General features: G+C 42.6%; 1 protein-coding gene across 1 annotated transcript in view; it reads right to left on the minus strand.

Annotated features, from left to right (window-relative positions):
* PCDH15 (protocadherin related 15) overlaps positions 1 to 12,875 on the minus strand; it is a 309,038-nt gene that overhangs the window by 164,969 nt on the left and 131,194 nt on the right. The window contains exon 10 of the mRNA XM_058810078.1: positions 2,113 to 2,221. Coding sequence (XP_058666061.1) covers positions 2,113 to 2,221 — 109 coding nt within the window. The remainder of the gene's footprint in view (positions 1 to 2,112; positions 2,222 to 12,875) is intronic.

Here is a 12,875-nt window from a genome sequence, read left to right on the forward strand (position 1 = left end):
TTAAAATAATTCTAATAAGTAACTTATTCCTTCATTCCACAGGTTCAAACCTCCCTGTGTTTAACAAAGGACATTCCCAAAGATATCAAGGAGAATGAGGTTTAGAGCTAAAGAAAAGGGAGGGAGAAAATCCACATAATGAGAAATATCTGCAAGGGCCATTTTCTGTGCAACTGCTTCATATTTTCTGAGGCTAAAACAGAAATAGCAAATCCTGGAAGAGATGAAGGCAGATTTAAAATCCAAAAAGAAATCCTTAGGAAGAGCATGGGGGAGGGAAAATAAAGAAAATCCAAAGAGAAAACCAGACATGACAGGAAAAAAAAAAAAGAGCAAAGGGAGGGTAAAAAGGAGGAAAAAAAGAAAGTACAAAGAAGCAAACAGGGAAAAAAAGGAAAAAAATTAATGTGAAAATAAAGATGGTAGAAAAATAAGCAAGGAAAAAGAAATGAGGGAAAAAGATGGAAAAATTAAGAAAGAAGAAAAGAGGAAGAAAAGAAAAAAGATGAAAAAATGAAAACATAGGGGAAGGAAACAAACAGAGGAAGAAAAAAAAAACAGGAAGAAACAAAAACAACAAACAGAGGAAGGAAAAAAAAATTATCAGAGGAGGGAAAAAAACCCCAAAACCAGGAAAATATAAGGGGAAAAGAAGGAATAAAAGAAAAATAGGAAGGAGAAAAATAAGGGAAAAAGAAGGCAAAAAAAGAAAATAGAAAGAATAGGAAAGGAAAAAGAAAAATAAGTAGAAAGGAAAATATTAAGGGCAAATGAAGTTAAAAAGAAGGAAAATAGAAAACTAGGAAAATAAGAAAAAAAAAAACAAAAAAGAAGCAGGAAAAGAAGAAAAGATGTGTGAAGAACAAAAAAAGAAGAAAAAATATCAACAGGTAAGGGAGGGAAGAAGGGGAAAAGAGGAAAAAAAGAAAAAAGAGGGAGAGAAAAAGAAGGGGAACATAAGGGGGAAAGAAGAATAAGAAAAGTAAAACAAAATAGAAGAAAAAAAAAAGGAAAAAACCAAAGGAAGAATGAAGGATGAGATGGAAAAACAAAAGCAAAAAATAAAAAATAAGAAATAGAGGCGGAAAGGAAAAAAAAAGGAAAGAAAAAAAGGAAAGAAGGAAAAAGAAAAGAAAGGGGGAAAAAAAGCAAGAAAATGAAGTCCCCAAACCAACCCAAATTGCTGCACCACACCTTTCTGAATTATTTCTTGGAGGTCCTAACAGCCACTCCAATATTCTCAACATCCCAAGTTAATGACACACAATCTTTAATAATTTCACTCCTAAAGAACACTGTAAATTATGCAAAAAACCTTCAGAAGTTGGCCTAAAAGTGGCTCTAGGGGTGGAGCTGTTCCTGCAGAACTTAGGAATAAAATCAATTTATGACGTTTATAAGTAAGTCCATTTGCAGAGCTAAACTTCCACAATGAGCTCTTCAAACTCCTCACTTGCACCCCTTCTTGGCTGGGAAAGCCATGGAGTTCAACACAGGGAAGATAGGGAAAGATGGGATTCCACAAAATTCCCCCTTTCCAAATGCCACAGAAAGGTCCCTGGGTGGATTTTGGGACCAGGTGGAACCCTGAAACTGCCAACTATGGTCACATCCCACAAACCCAGAAACAAATGGCAAACACAGGGAAGCAAAAGGAAGAAGAAGAGAGAGCAGCATAACCAACTAAAGCAACTTTAAATTACAAAGGAAAGCTCACAGGCAGCAAAATTGGAGGTGGATGTGCTAAGAGCCTTGGAGCTGCCCTGTGCCACATGATTTTTGGGATGAAATTTGCTTTAACTGCCTTTTTTTAGCCTCTTTATTTTTGGTCAATGGAAAACACATCCCAGCAGAGATCTCCTTTGCCTCCCTGTGTTGTTCCATTCACTAAACCAGACAACAACGCTGGATTTAATCTAAATAAACACTAATAAATAACCACAAGAAATCAACTTCCACAAGGCAATAAAACACCAACAGGCAGAAAAACAATTCCAAACATCCCACTGACCACAAGAATAATTTTTAATGAGGGTTCCACTCTCCCAGGCAATCTTTTCCTGGCTGATAATAAGCAGATTGGGAAGGATAGGAAAAGTAGCAGACACCAACCAACTAGGATGGAGTAGAGGATGCCAGGTCGATCTGAAGGAGGCTGGATGTTCCTGTCCTGGTCTATGGCTTGGATGGGTGGAGTGACACTGATGGGATTCACATGGACCTGAAATGAAAAAACACATTGGAAACAGAGCAATTAGAAAGCCAGCAGAGAGAGCTGGAGGCTTGGCACAACAACATTTCACAGGGAAGAGTATTGGAGGAAGAAAAACCTTCAGAATGAGAAGAATTTACAGCTCATGGCCCCTTTAAATCCAAATAAACAGAGAAACATAAACATTTCTATAGCAGCCTCCTTTCTGAGGTACAGCCTTAGGACAGATCCTAGAGGAAAAGAACCACAAAAATTCCATATGGCTTGTATGGAAGGGACCTTAAAACCATCCAGTGTCACCCCTGCCATGGGCAGGGACACCTTCCACCATCCCAGGCTGCTCCAAGCCCCAAAGTCCAGCCTGGCCTTGGGCACTGCCAGGGATCCAGGGGCAGCCACAGCTGCTCTGGGCACCCTGTGCCAGGGCCTGCCCACCCTGCCAGGGAATAATTCCTTCCTTATATATATCATCTAAATTTCCCCTCTATCAGTCTGAACCCATTCCCCTTTGTCCTGTCACACCAGTTTCTGATGAAAAGTCCCCCTCTGCCTTCCCTGTAACCCCTTCAGACCCTGGAATAAGCTGTGAGGTCTCCACACAACCTTCTCTTCTCCAGTCCTAACTCTCCCAGCCTGGCTCCACAGGGAAAGTGCTCCAGCCCCCTCAGCAGCTTAGAAGCTGATAGTAAACACTTGATAAAGGAAGCTCACAAATACTTGACTACATTTCTATAAATAGCCCCTCTAATCAGGGATTTCAACCATCACACAGTGAAACACAGCAAATGCCTGAAAATAGGAAAACAGCACGTTGAACTGGAGCATCATCAGGAGCTGGGTTGGTTGTGATGCACAAATACACACTGCAAAAGAAATTTAAAGTACAGACATACCACAGTTGAGAGGGCCACAACACACAGAACATCACCAAGCAATCTCAGATAGCTTCACCCCAACCAGAGCAACACCTCACCAGGTCAGAAGACTTCAGGTATCTGCTCACACAGAGTAACATCCCAACACCCCAGAAGGCTGCCAGCAACTGCCCCTCCTGTGCTTCAGCCCAACCTTTTATCCCCTCGTGTTGATGCACTGCACCTGTGTGCCCTCTGCTCCTGGGGGATTGGTCAGTGCCCCTGGGCTCATTAATGCCTCATTAATTTCAATATTGTTCACCTGCTTTTCACAGATGTAGCTCATTAGGGATGAGGCTCAGCCCCACTCCCAATGAGCACAAACTCTGTGCCCACACACCAGCCCAGTTTGCAGGAGGTGCTGGGCACTGCCAGGGCAGCCCGAGCTGTAGGTGGTGGCAGCCTGGGGACACATCCTGCACCATCTGGGATTGCAGGAGGCAGCAGCCCAGCAGGGCCACAGGGCCCTGGACATGAACTGCAGCCCTTTTCCTTGGGAAACAAAACACCTCTGACAGCAAAGGTGTGAGTTACACTGAGGAAGGCTTCAAGCATCATCACTTGGTTGTTCTTCAGCCCAACCTTTTATCCCCTCATATTGATTCACTGCACCTGTGTGCCCTCTGCTCCCTGGGTGATTGGTCAGTGCCCCTGGGCTCATTAATGGCTCCTTACCTTTAATATCCTTCACCTGTCCTGCACAGCTGCAGCCCATTGGGGATGAGGCTCAGCCCCAGCCCCACTCCCAATGACCACAAACCCTGTGCCCACACAGACATTGCAGGGAAAGCTACATAGGACAAGCGTGGATGGGTGTGGGAACAATTCACCATTATTTGGAAGTGAATTGAAATGCTTAACATCAAGATGGAATTGTAGAATCATGGAATGGTTTGGATTGGAAGGGATCTTAAAGATCCAAAATGCCACCCCTTCCATGGGCAGGGTCACCTTCCACTGTCCCAATCCAACCTGGCCTTGGACACTGCCAGGGATCCAGGGGCAGCTACAGCTGCTCTGGGAATCTCACAGGGCCTCCCCAACCCTGCCAGGGAACAATTTCTTCCCAATATCCCATCCAGCCCTGCCCTCTGGCAGTGGGAAGCCATTCCCTGTGTCCTGTCACTCCATCCCTTCTACAGAGTCTCTCTCCTTCTTTCTTGTAGCTCCTTCAGGTCCTGGAAGGTCACAGTGAGATCACCCAAAAACTGGTGCCAGCATTCATTTCTGTCAATCCAGCCTCCAGTGGAAACTCCAGAGCTGCCATTCCCAAGTCCCACATTTTCAGTGACCTTGGCTGCTCAACCAACCACAAAGGTACCACACATGGATGTCTGCACACCAGGCTTTCCCCTCCCTGCATGACAAAAACCCTTAATGAGCTCTGTGAAAAGCCAGACACCCTTTTTTTTTCCCCCACATACAACTGGTCCTGGCAGCCCTTCCTTTGCAAAGCTCTGTGTTCTGCAAGAGGAGACTTGAAATTTAGCGTGGGAATAGGAATGAGATGAGTCCACGCTCGGCCAAGTTTTGGCAGAGCTGTCAGAAATCATCCTGCTGAGAGCTGGAAGGGAGCTGAGAGAGCTTTGGCATTGCTGAGGGGAATCTTAGAGGGAAAAGGGATGAGCAGGAGGGGGAGAAGGAGCCAGGGGTGGAGGAAAAGCAATTTATTGACCCTTGTGGGCAGTCCCATGGTCATTGCCACCACACCCCAAGGTGTGTCCCCCAGACATTTCCAGCAGGTTTCTCAAATCCAGAGGCTCTTCCAGCCTTTTCCACACCAGAGTAATTTAAGATACAGACATGTCAGGGATAGGCACATTAAAAAGTGAGGGTGGATGCCCTTGGCCTCCCAAACTGGGGCTGGGAAGCTCCTCACTCCACTCCTGCTCATGGCTGTTGTTCCTGTCCCTGTCCCACTAGCCAGGTCCTTTGTCACTACACAATTCCATTTGGGATTCTCTGAAAAATTAAACTCTTAAAAGTATAATGAGGGAGACGAGCTCAAAATAGGCAGAAGGAAAGAGAGAAGAAGATATATTTGACATCTGCTTAAATTTTTAAATGGCTTTAGGATGGCATAGAAGTTGCACGGGAAGAGAGAAGATTATGCAGAAAACTGACCAAGACTAAAATGCTATTTTTAAATTCACTGATCAGTGGGAGCCGTCTCAGAAAACTCCACGTTTGAGTTAGAAACATGAAACCAATCCCATCTCTTAGTCTGGGTTTAAATTCACCATTAATGCCCAGAGCAGCTGTGGCTGCCCCTGGATCCCTGGCAGTGCCCAAGGCCAGGCTGGACAGGGCTTGGAGCAGCCTGGGACAGTGGAAGGTGTCCCTGCCCATGGCACAGGGGGTGGAATGGGATGAGATTTAAGGTCCCTTCCAATCCAGACCCATCTAAATCTCCCCCCTGTCAGTCTGAACCCATTCCCTGTGTCCTGTCACTGCAGTTCCTGTTGCAGGGTCCCTCTCCAGCTTCCCTGGATCCCTTCAAACCCTGGATGTGACTGTAGGGTCTCCCCACAGCTTTCTCTTCTCAAGGCTGAACAGCTCCAACTTTAATAATTTAAAGCTGTTTTGAATTAAATTGGCTGATGTGCCTTGATGCAAAACTCAAGGTGGTTTCATATTGCTTTAATAATCCACAGACAATGCAGCATCTTTTTCACTCAAATTTAGAAATTAGAACCACAAAAACATCAATAAAGCAATAAAGCAGCCATTACATTAATAAATGGGTAATAGCACATTAAGAAATTAATCAAAGCACACATAGGGAGCTTAAGAGAGTGTGTATATGCTTTAAATCAGAAATAATTGTTTTAAAAATGAGGAGTCTAAGTAGGAGTCTTCCATAGGCATCCAACGTCCCTGAAAGAGGCTGAAAAATCCCCTACCAGGCTCCTTCTCAGGAGATTCATGAGGAGATGGAAGCTCATTAAAAGGAAGGGAGGACAGATTAATGAAGGAGTGAAGTGTCTGAGGTGCCCATGGGCGCCAACTGGAGGCAAAGTAAGAGCACCAAGGGGTTTGGCAGGGAAAGGATGGAGAAAGTGCCAGGAAAGTCAGCATGGAGCCACAGCAGGGCTGGGAGATCACTCAGAATAAACAGCTGGCCTTCAAATACCAACCTCTGCCATGGGGAACATGAAAAGCTGCCCAAACTCTGGCAGGTGATTAAAAAACAAACAGATCTTGCCCATCTGAGGGTGGAACATGCAGTCATTTATTTTCCTCATTAGGGAAAAGCTCCCTCAGTTATTGGTGGGGTGATTAATTGATTTTAGGTGTTCAGTATAGCTGGGTTGGCCAAAAAGCAGAACCCCAACCCCACCTTGCAACTTTTAGCACAAATATTAATAAATTTTTTAAAAAAACCTCCTTCAAACAGAGTCGTGATGGGGAGCCTGCCAGGGAGTCTGCAGGGCCACGAGATGATCAAGGCAGAAAAATACTTTAAAAAAAGCTCAGAGAGAATAAGGTAGCAGCAAAAACCTCATTTTCCTCTCCCCTATTTTTGTGTTCAGCATGGAAGGACAGCAGCACCTTCTCCATGAGGGATATCCAGCAGGACCTGCAAAAATCCATGGCCTTCAGAGATGTCATGGATGGAACAAGGCAAATTTAAGAGTCCCATTTGTGCCAGGGGGTTTTAGACTCCTACTGAGCATTTTGAATAAAATAAAGATAAACTATTTTATTTATTAAAAGATAAATAAAAGACATTTTTAATTAATGTATTTAAATGATGCTTAATAATTCAGGAGTGCAGTTGCATTCAAAAATCCAAGCGGGATTTTGGGGCACCTGCCTATGTATTGATTTCACCATCCCATGATCCCATGGAATGATTATGAAGGAATTTATAACTGAGATGCAGAATATGCATTTGGAGATTTAAAAAACAAAAGAAAAAACACCCCCAAATCGACATGAATTTAAAATAAAAGTAATATATTTTTTAATATTCCTATATTTTTTATTATTATTATTATTTTAAGATGTCTAGGAATGCCAGGCTTCCATTAAAAAGATGTGGACAGTGTAGAATTCTTTTTAAAGTCAGGGTACAACAATAATTGTTACACAGCTGATAACAAGGATTTAAAAACTCAGATTTTCTATTTCTTCCATCTACCTGAGATGTAAAGCTGAATTTGCCAACCATAGATACTTAGGGAAAACTTCCTTTGGGCAAAATGAGAAGGAAAAGAGAGGAAATGGCACATTTTGGGAGTTGGAATAACACAATTTTCTTCTCAGAGCTGCTTTTTCCATTTGTGGGGAGGTTTGTGGTGTATTTTGGGGGGGTTTGTTGTGTATTTTGAGGGTTTTTTGCTTTTTACCATAAAAATCATTGCATTCTACAAAACTGAAAGCCAATTGAAGCCAACATCCCTCAACTAGAAGGTTTTTTCCTGAGCAGATAATACATTCCTGAGAGGTGTTTTCTGCACAACTGAAGACACCAGACCATGAACCAGCTCCAGGTTTCACTCTGGTGATGCTGCACTGATGATTCACAACCACTTGAGCTCCCACCAGAGACATTTCTGGGGCTCAGGGACCAGGGCCATCACACAGGTGGAAAATACTGCAGGAGGATAAAACTGCAGGAGGATAATACTGCAAAGGATAAAAAAGCAGGAGTTCCCAAAGTTTTGTTTGGATTCACCAAGGTGAGCTCAAGAAATCCACTGAGAGAAAGCACAAAAAACTTCACTGTCAATTTATTATTGAGCCAAACACAGCAAGACATTTTCTACCCACGAGTCCCACCAAAAACTGAGTTGTTAAGGCACTAGGGTGGCCAGAAACCTAAACCAGAGAGACCTGGAGCTCCTGGAGTGGGGCCACCTGGGATTTCAGCCTGAGCCACCCTGGGATTCTGTATTAGCACAATCAGCCCCCACTGGATATCTCACACCAATATTTGACAACCTGAAAATTATTATTTTTGCAGGCAGCTCTAACTGTGGCCAGTGCACTTCAGATGAAGTCTCAGGACCTTCCCCCTGCATCATTCTCACAGCTCAGCTGAGGAATTTGCTGCTGAACTCTCATCCTGTGGAAAACAAGGCTGAGGAGCTTTTCTCCAGATGGAAAATGTCACTAAAGCAACACACATTGCCCCTGGTGCCATCCAGAACCCCTTCCCAGGGAGCCCTGCACTATTAAACCAGCAAAGTCCTTGAGGAATTGATGAATCATTACGGTGACACAGGTTCTCCTTGTGCTTTCCTGAGCTTGGGATACGAGCTGTAAGTGGGAAATGAGCTGAGTTCTCTCCATGCTGTGCAGAACTGCCTGTGGCTTTGCCAACACTGAGCACTAAAACAGCAGGGAGAGCTGCAGAACCATTCCAACATCACTCCTTGCTGCTGCCTCAGCTGCTCTGCCAGCACAACAAGGGCTGTGACAAAACACTAATGAGCAGAAATCCATCACAGAGCACTTGCATGTCAGCAAAACGTGGGCAACGTTTCAGTGGAGCTACCCAACCACAAAAGAAGTCAATCCAAAAAGCAGGAATCGTGCTACAAATGTAGGAGGTGCCACCAAAATCTCATTGTTAGTCAAACCATGTCACATCAAATCTCCCATTTGTAGGGTCTCACCGTTCTCCCTCTTTTTTTGCCTTCCCACTGGCAGCTACACGTTCCTGCCTTTGATCAGAGTCTCACATCAGGAGCCTGCAGGAATTCCTGTGCTGCTCTCTGAAGGCTGATGTGACACACAGATGTACAGGAATCCAGGGGGAATGGGATCCCCTGACCCTTCACATTGCCACAACACAAGAACCCAAACTGTGGGACAAAACCTCACCTGAATGCTTTGGAGAATTTGGAAGCAAACCCCAAGCATGGATTTAAAACACACTCTGAAGCTGAAAGAGAATAAATTCTCTGTAGAAAATTGTTAGATCGAGTTGTCACAGGAGATAAAAAGAGGTTTACTTAGCAAAAATTCTGGGCCTGGAAACACTTCCCAAGAAAGGGCACAACAGCTTGAGGAAACCAAATCTACATTGCTAAACCCCTTTTAAAAAACACCTTTTATAGCTCCCTATCAGTTACTAGCAGATAATCAATAGCTTATCAAAGCTGTGCATTTTGACTTTGCTGAGTGATTAACTTAAAATCACCAAACCAGGTTAAAAAACAGCCCAATTTTGTGAACTTGATCCATTACCTTGAAGTCCTCAACAATCTGGTGCCCTCTGTAGGGCTGCAATTAGAGTGAAAAGAGGAGGGAAATGCAAATTGTCAGAACCCAAGACATTCCTCTAGCTACCCTAGAAGACTCAAGACCTTAGCAAAACCCCAGAGATTTAGAGCTGATTCACCCCATTTATACTTCTTAGAATTACAGAATCAGTAAGGTTGAAAAAGAGCTTTAGATCATCCAGTCCAACCATCAATCCACCGCCATTAATCCACATCCTCAAGTGTCACATCCACACCTTTTATTTAACCCCTCAGGGAAGTGATGGGGCAGCCACAGCTGCTCTGGGCAAAGCTGTGCCAGGGCCTGCCAGGGAGGAATGTTGTCCTAATATCCAATCTAAACCTGCCCTCTGGCACTGGGAAGCCATTCCCCTCTTGTCCTGGCACTCCATCCCTTGGAAAAGTCTTTCTCCATCTTTATTGTAGCTCCTTCAGGCCCTGCAAGGCCACAATTTGGTCACTCCAGAGCTTCTCCTCTCCAGGCTGAACAATCCCAGCTGTGCCAGCCTTTCCTCCCAGCAGAGCTGCTCCATCCCTCTGCCCATCCTGGTGCCTCCTCTGGACTCTCCAGCAGCTCCAGGGCCTTCCTATGTTGGGCCCCAGAACTGATCTGCAAATTTAAAACTAAACTAACTTTTCTCTTTATTTATTTTCCAGAAGTTCCCCTTCATTCCCAGAGCCACAGCTAAAAAGCCACAGTGGGTAATTTATGCTGATGGTGACCTGGCCTCTCCTGTCTTCTCTGGGGGTAAAAAAGTGTTTTATTGACCAATGGGAAAAATTAAGACACAGGATTAATTGTTCAATTTACCTTCTTTCTAAACTCAGCACTAAATTATCAAACAGCTTTTAGCGTCTGATTTAGCCGCTCAATACAACCCATGGCTGCTCCCTCCCTGGGTTTCTGTCATGCCCCATGTTTATGCAATTTCTTGAAATGAAAATTGTAAAATTCAAATATCCTGGCAGCTTGGGTTGTTAACAGAGTAAGCTGTCAGAGAACACAATTTCTTCCATTCATTTGTAAAAAAAAACCCCAACCTTTGAGAGGAAAAAAACCCAACATTTTGAAGGAGCAGCAAGAGAGCATAATGAACCCAAGTGTGGAGGAAAACAGAGACTATTTTTATCAATGATGTCTCCCAGGAACAGCAGGGCCAAAAAAGAATTGAATTTCATCAGGATCTGATCACAGCGCTTACTAAATTGCTTTTTCTGTATCTGACATTCTTGATAAGAAGTGTCCCCAGAAGGGGACTGAATGAAATGCATTATGCAATGAGCTTCCTGCCTCAGCACAACCACAATTCAGGCCAGAGCTTCTCCTCCTTCCAAGGTGATGACTGGCACTAAAGAACAATAAACATTTCCTTTTTGACATTTGGCTTTTTTCCCACATAGCTATGAAGTCTATTTCCTTGATTATCCCTCAAACTCTTGATGTGGGTTTCTTATTATCCTGATTTCTGTGCAGAGGAGCAAACTGTGAAGCCTAAGACAGGCACCTACATCTCCCCAAAAATCAGAAAATATTCAACAAACATGTAGCACCACCATAATGACTTCCAGATTATTATTTTAATTTCTAAGAGTAATTTTTTCGCAAGTAAAAAAATTTTATATTAGCCCAATTTTCTTTCCTTATAAATGCTATTTCTCACAGAGGGATAATTCTCTCTATCATATATCTACAAATATATATAATTATAAATATATGTATATATATGTATATCTATAAATATATGTATATATGTATATATATATATAAATATATATGTATAGATATAAAGAGATAGATATTGATATTTATATTTCTCTTCCTAAAGATAACAGGCTAATAGCTTCTCTATGTCTTTAGAAAAATTAGCCAGACAATAATACATCACAAAAGGCACAAGAAGTTGCAAGCAAATGATAAAAGAGGAGAAAGATTTGATGAGAAGATATAACCAGTGCCAATAATTTCAGCTGTATGGAACTAGACAAAAACCAAAAAAAAATCCCAGAGAATAATTCATTTGAAATCCAAATTAAAAAAAAAAGAAATATCAAAATGAGCAGGTCAGTATTTTACCCAGGCCCTTTGGCTGACTCTCTTTATATACTGATTTTCCTCTCTTTTGGGTACTCAATGAGCACTTCTCCAGTCCACGAGTGGCAATGTCATCTGGAAGTACCTCACTACTAAAATCCAGCTGTATCCACCACTGTCCTCTCCTCATTAAAGCTTGCACCCCTATCAGAAAAGAATTTTAGGGAGAAATTTTGTGGCCAGAGCCAGCTACAAATTCTGCCTCATCATTATTAAACCTATTTTATTACACTAATTTTAATGTAATGTTAAAAAGTGGCACTTTTAGATTGAAGGTTATAGGAAAAAATTGGTTTTGCCAGCTAAATTTTGGATGTATTTTCAATAAATCTGTGCAAATTTTCATGTGTGTGTGTACACACTTTAACTGTAACGCTCACATCCTTCATCCTTAAGCTCATCCTGACATCTTTTTAGGGTGAAGCAGGAAAATTTTGCATTTTATTAAAAGTATTTCTTTTGCAATCCCAGGACAAAAAGCAGGAATTATTTACCAAGCACACCCCTGCATCCCCAGCACCGCTGTGCTGCCCAGGGTATGGATCCAGAGCCAAATGGAGATGAATCCCATTTACTCCTTTCAGGAGAGGAAGTTCCACTCACCAGGAATTTCCATGTTCTCCACAGGAAAGACCTTTAGGATTCAAGGAATATTTTCCACAAAACAATTATCAACAGCATGGAGCAGAGCAAACATGACTGTCCTGGGAAGGGGGATTTTCCTTTCATTTCATTTCATTTCATTTCATTTCATTTCATTTCATTTCATTTCATTTCATTTCATTTCATTTCATTTCATTTCATTTCCAAGAGTGATTTCATTTTAACATGTACTCACAAATATTCACCAATTAAGGTTTTGCAGCCCATGTTTGATTAATTGAGGAATTAATCTGCACCCTCTGAATTGTGACAACAAGCTGAAAAGAGAAATAATTCCTCCTGACCCCTAAGGATCAGCTGCAGCTCAATGGGACAACCCAGGCACTGAAATAATTCTCTCTGCAAGGCCCAGGGATGTGACAGAGAGGAGAATTTTTCTGGAGTGAAGCTGGCTAATAAAGCATCACTGCAAGAATATTTTGTTTAAATGTCAACATTTAAAGCCTTCAAATGCTTCCAAGTGACATTTAAGGATCAAATAAATTGCTACATATGTTTTCTCTGTGACAGCAGCTCCTCTTGGTGCAGTAACAAACACAGATCTATGGGAGAGAAAACAGAATTGAATCTTACAGGAGCTCCTCAATCTACACTTGGGTGTTGATTAGTTAATTAATTGGGTTTTTAGCCTGCACAAAAAGGTGGTTTTTGCTCATGAGCCTGCCCTGCTGCCCACACCAAAGCCCTGGAGATCCCTCTCCATCCTTGGATGGGTTGGATTGCTGTGGCTGTGACCAAAGGTGGAATCAAAGCAGCTCCTC

The sequence above is a fragment of the Ammospiza caudacuta genome, chromosome 9, assembly GCF_027887145.1.
Source record: "Ammospiza caudacuta isolate bAmmCau1 chromosome 9, bAmmCau1.pri, whole genome shotgun sequence".
NCBI classification, from domain to species: domain Eukaryota; kingdom Metazoa; phylum Chordata; class Aves; order Passeriformes; family Passerellidae; genus Ammospiza; species Ammospiza caudacuta.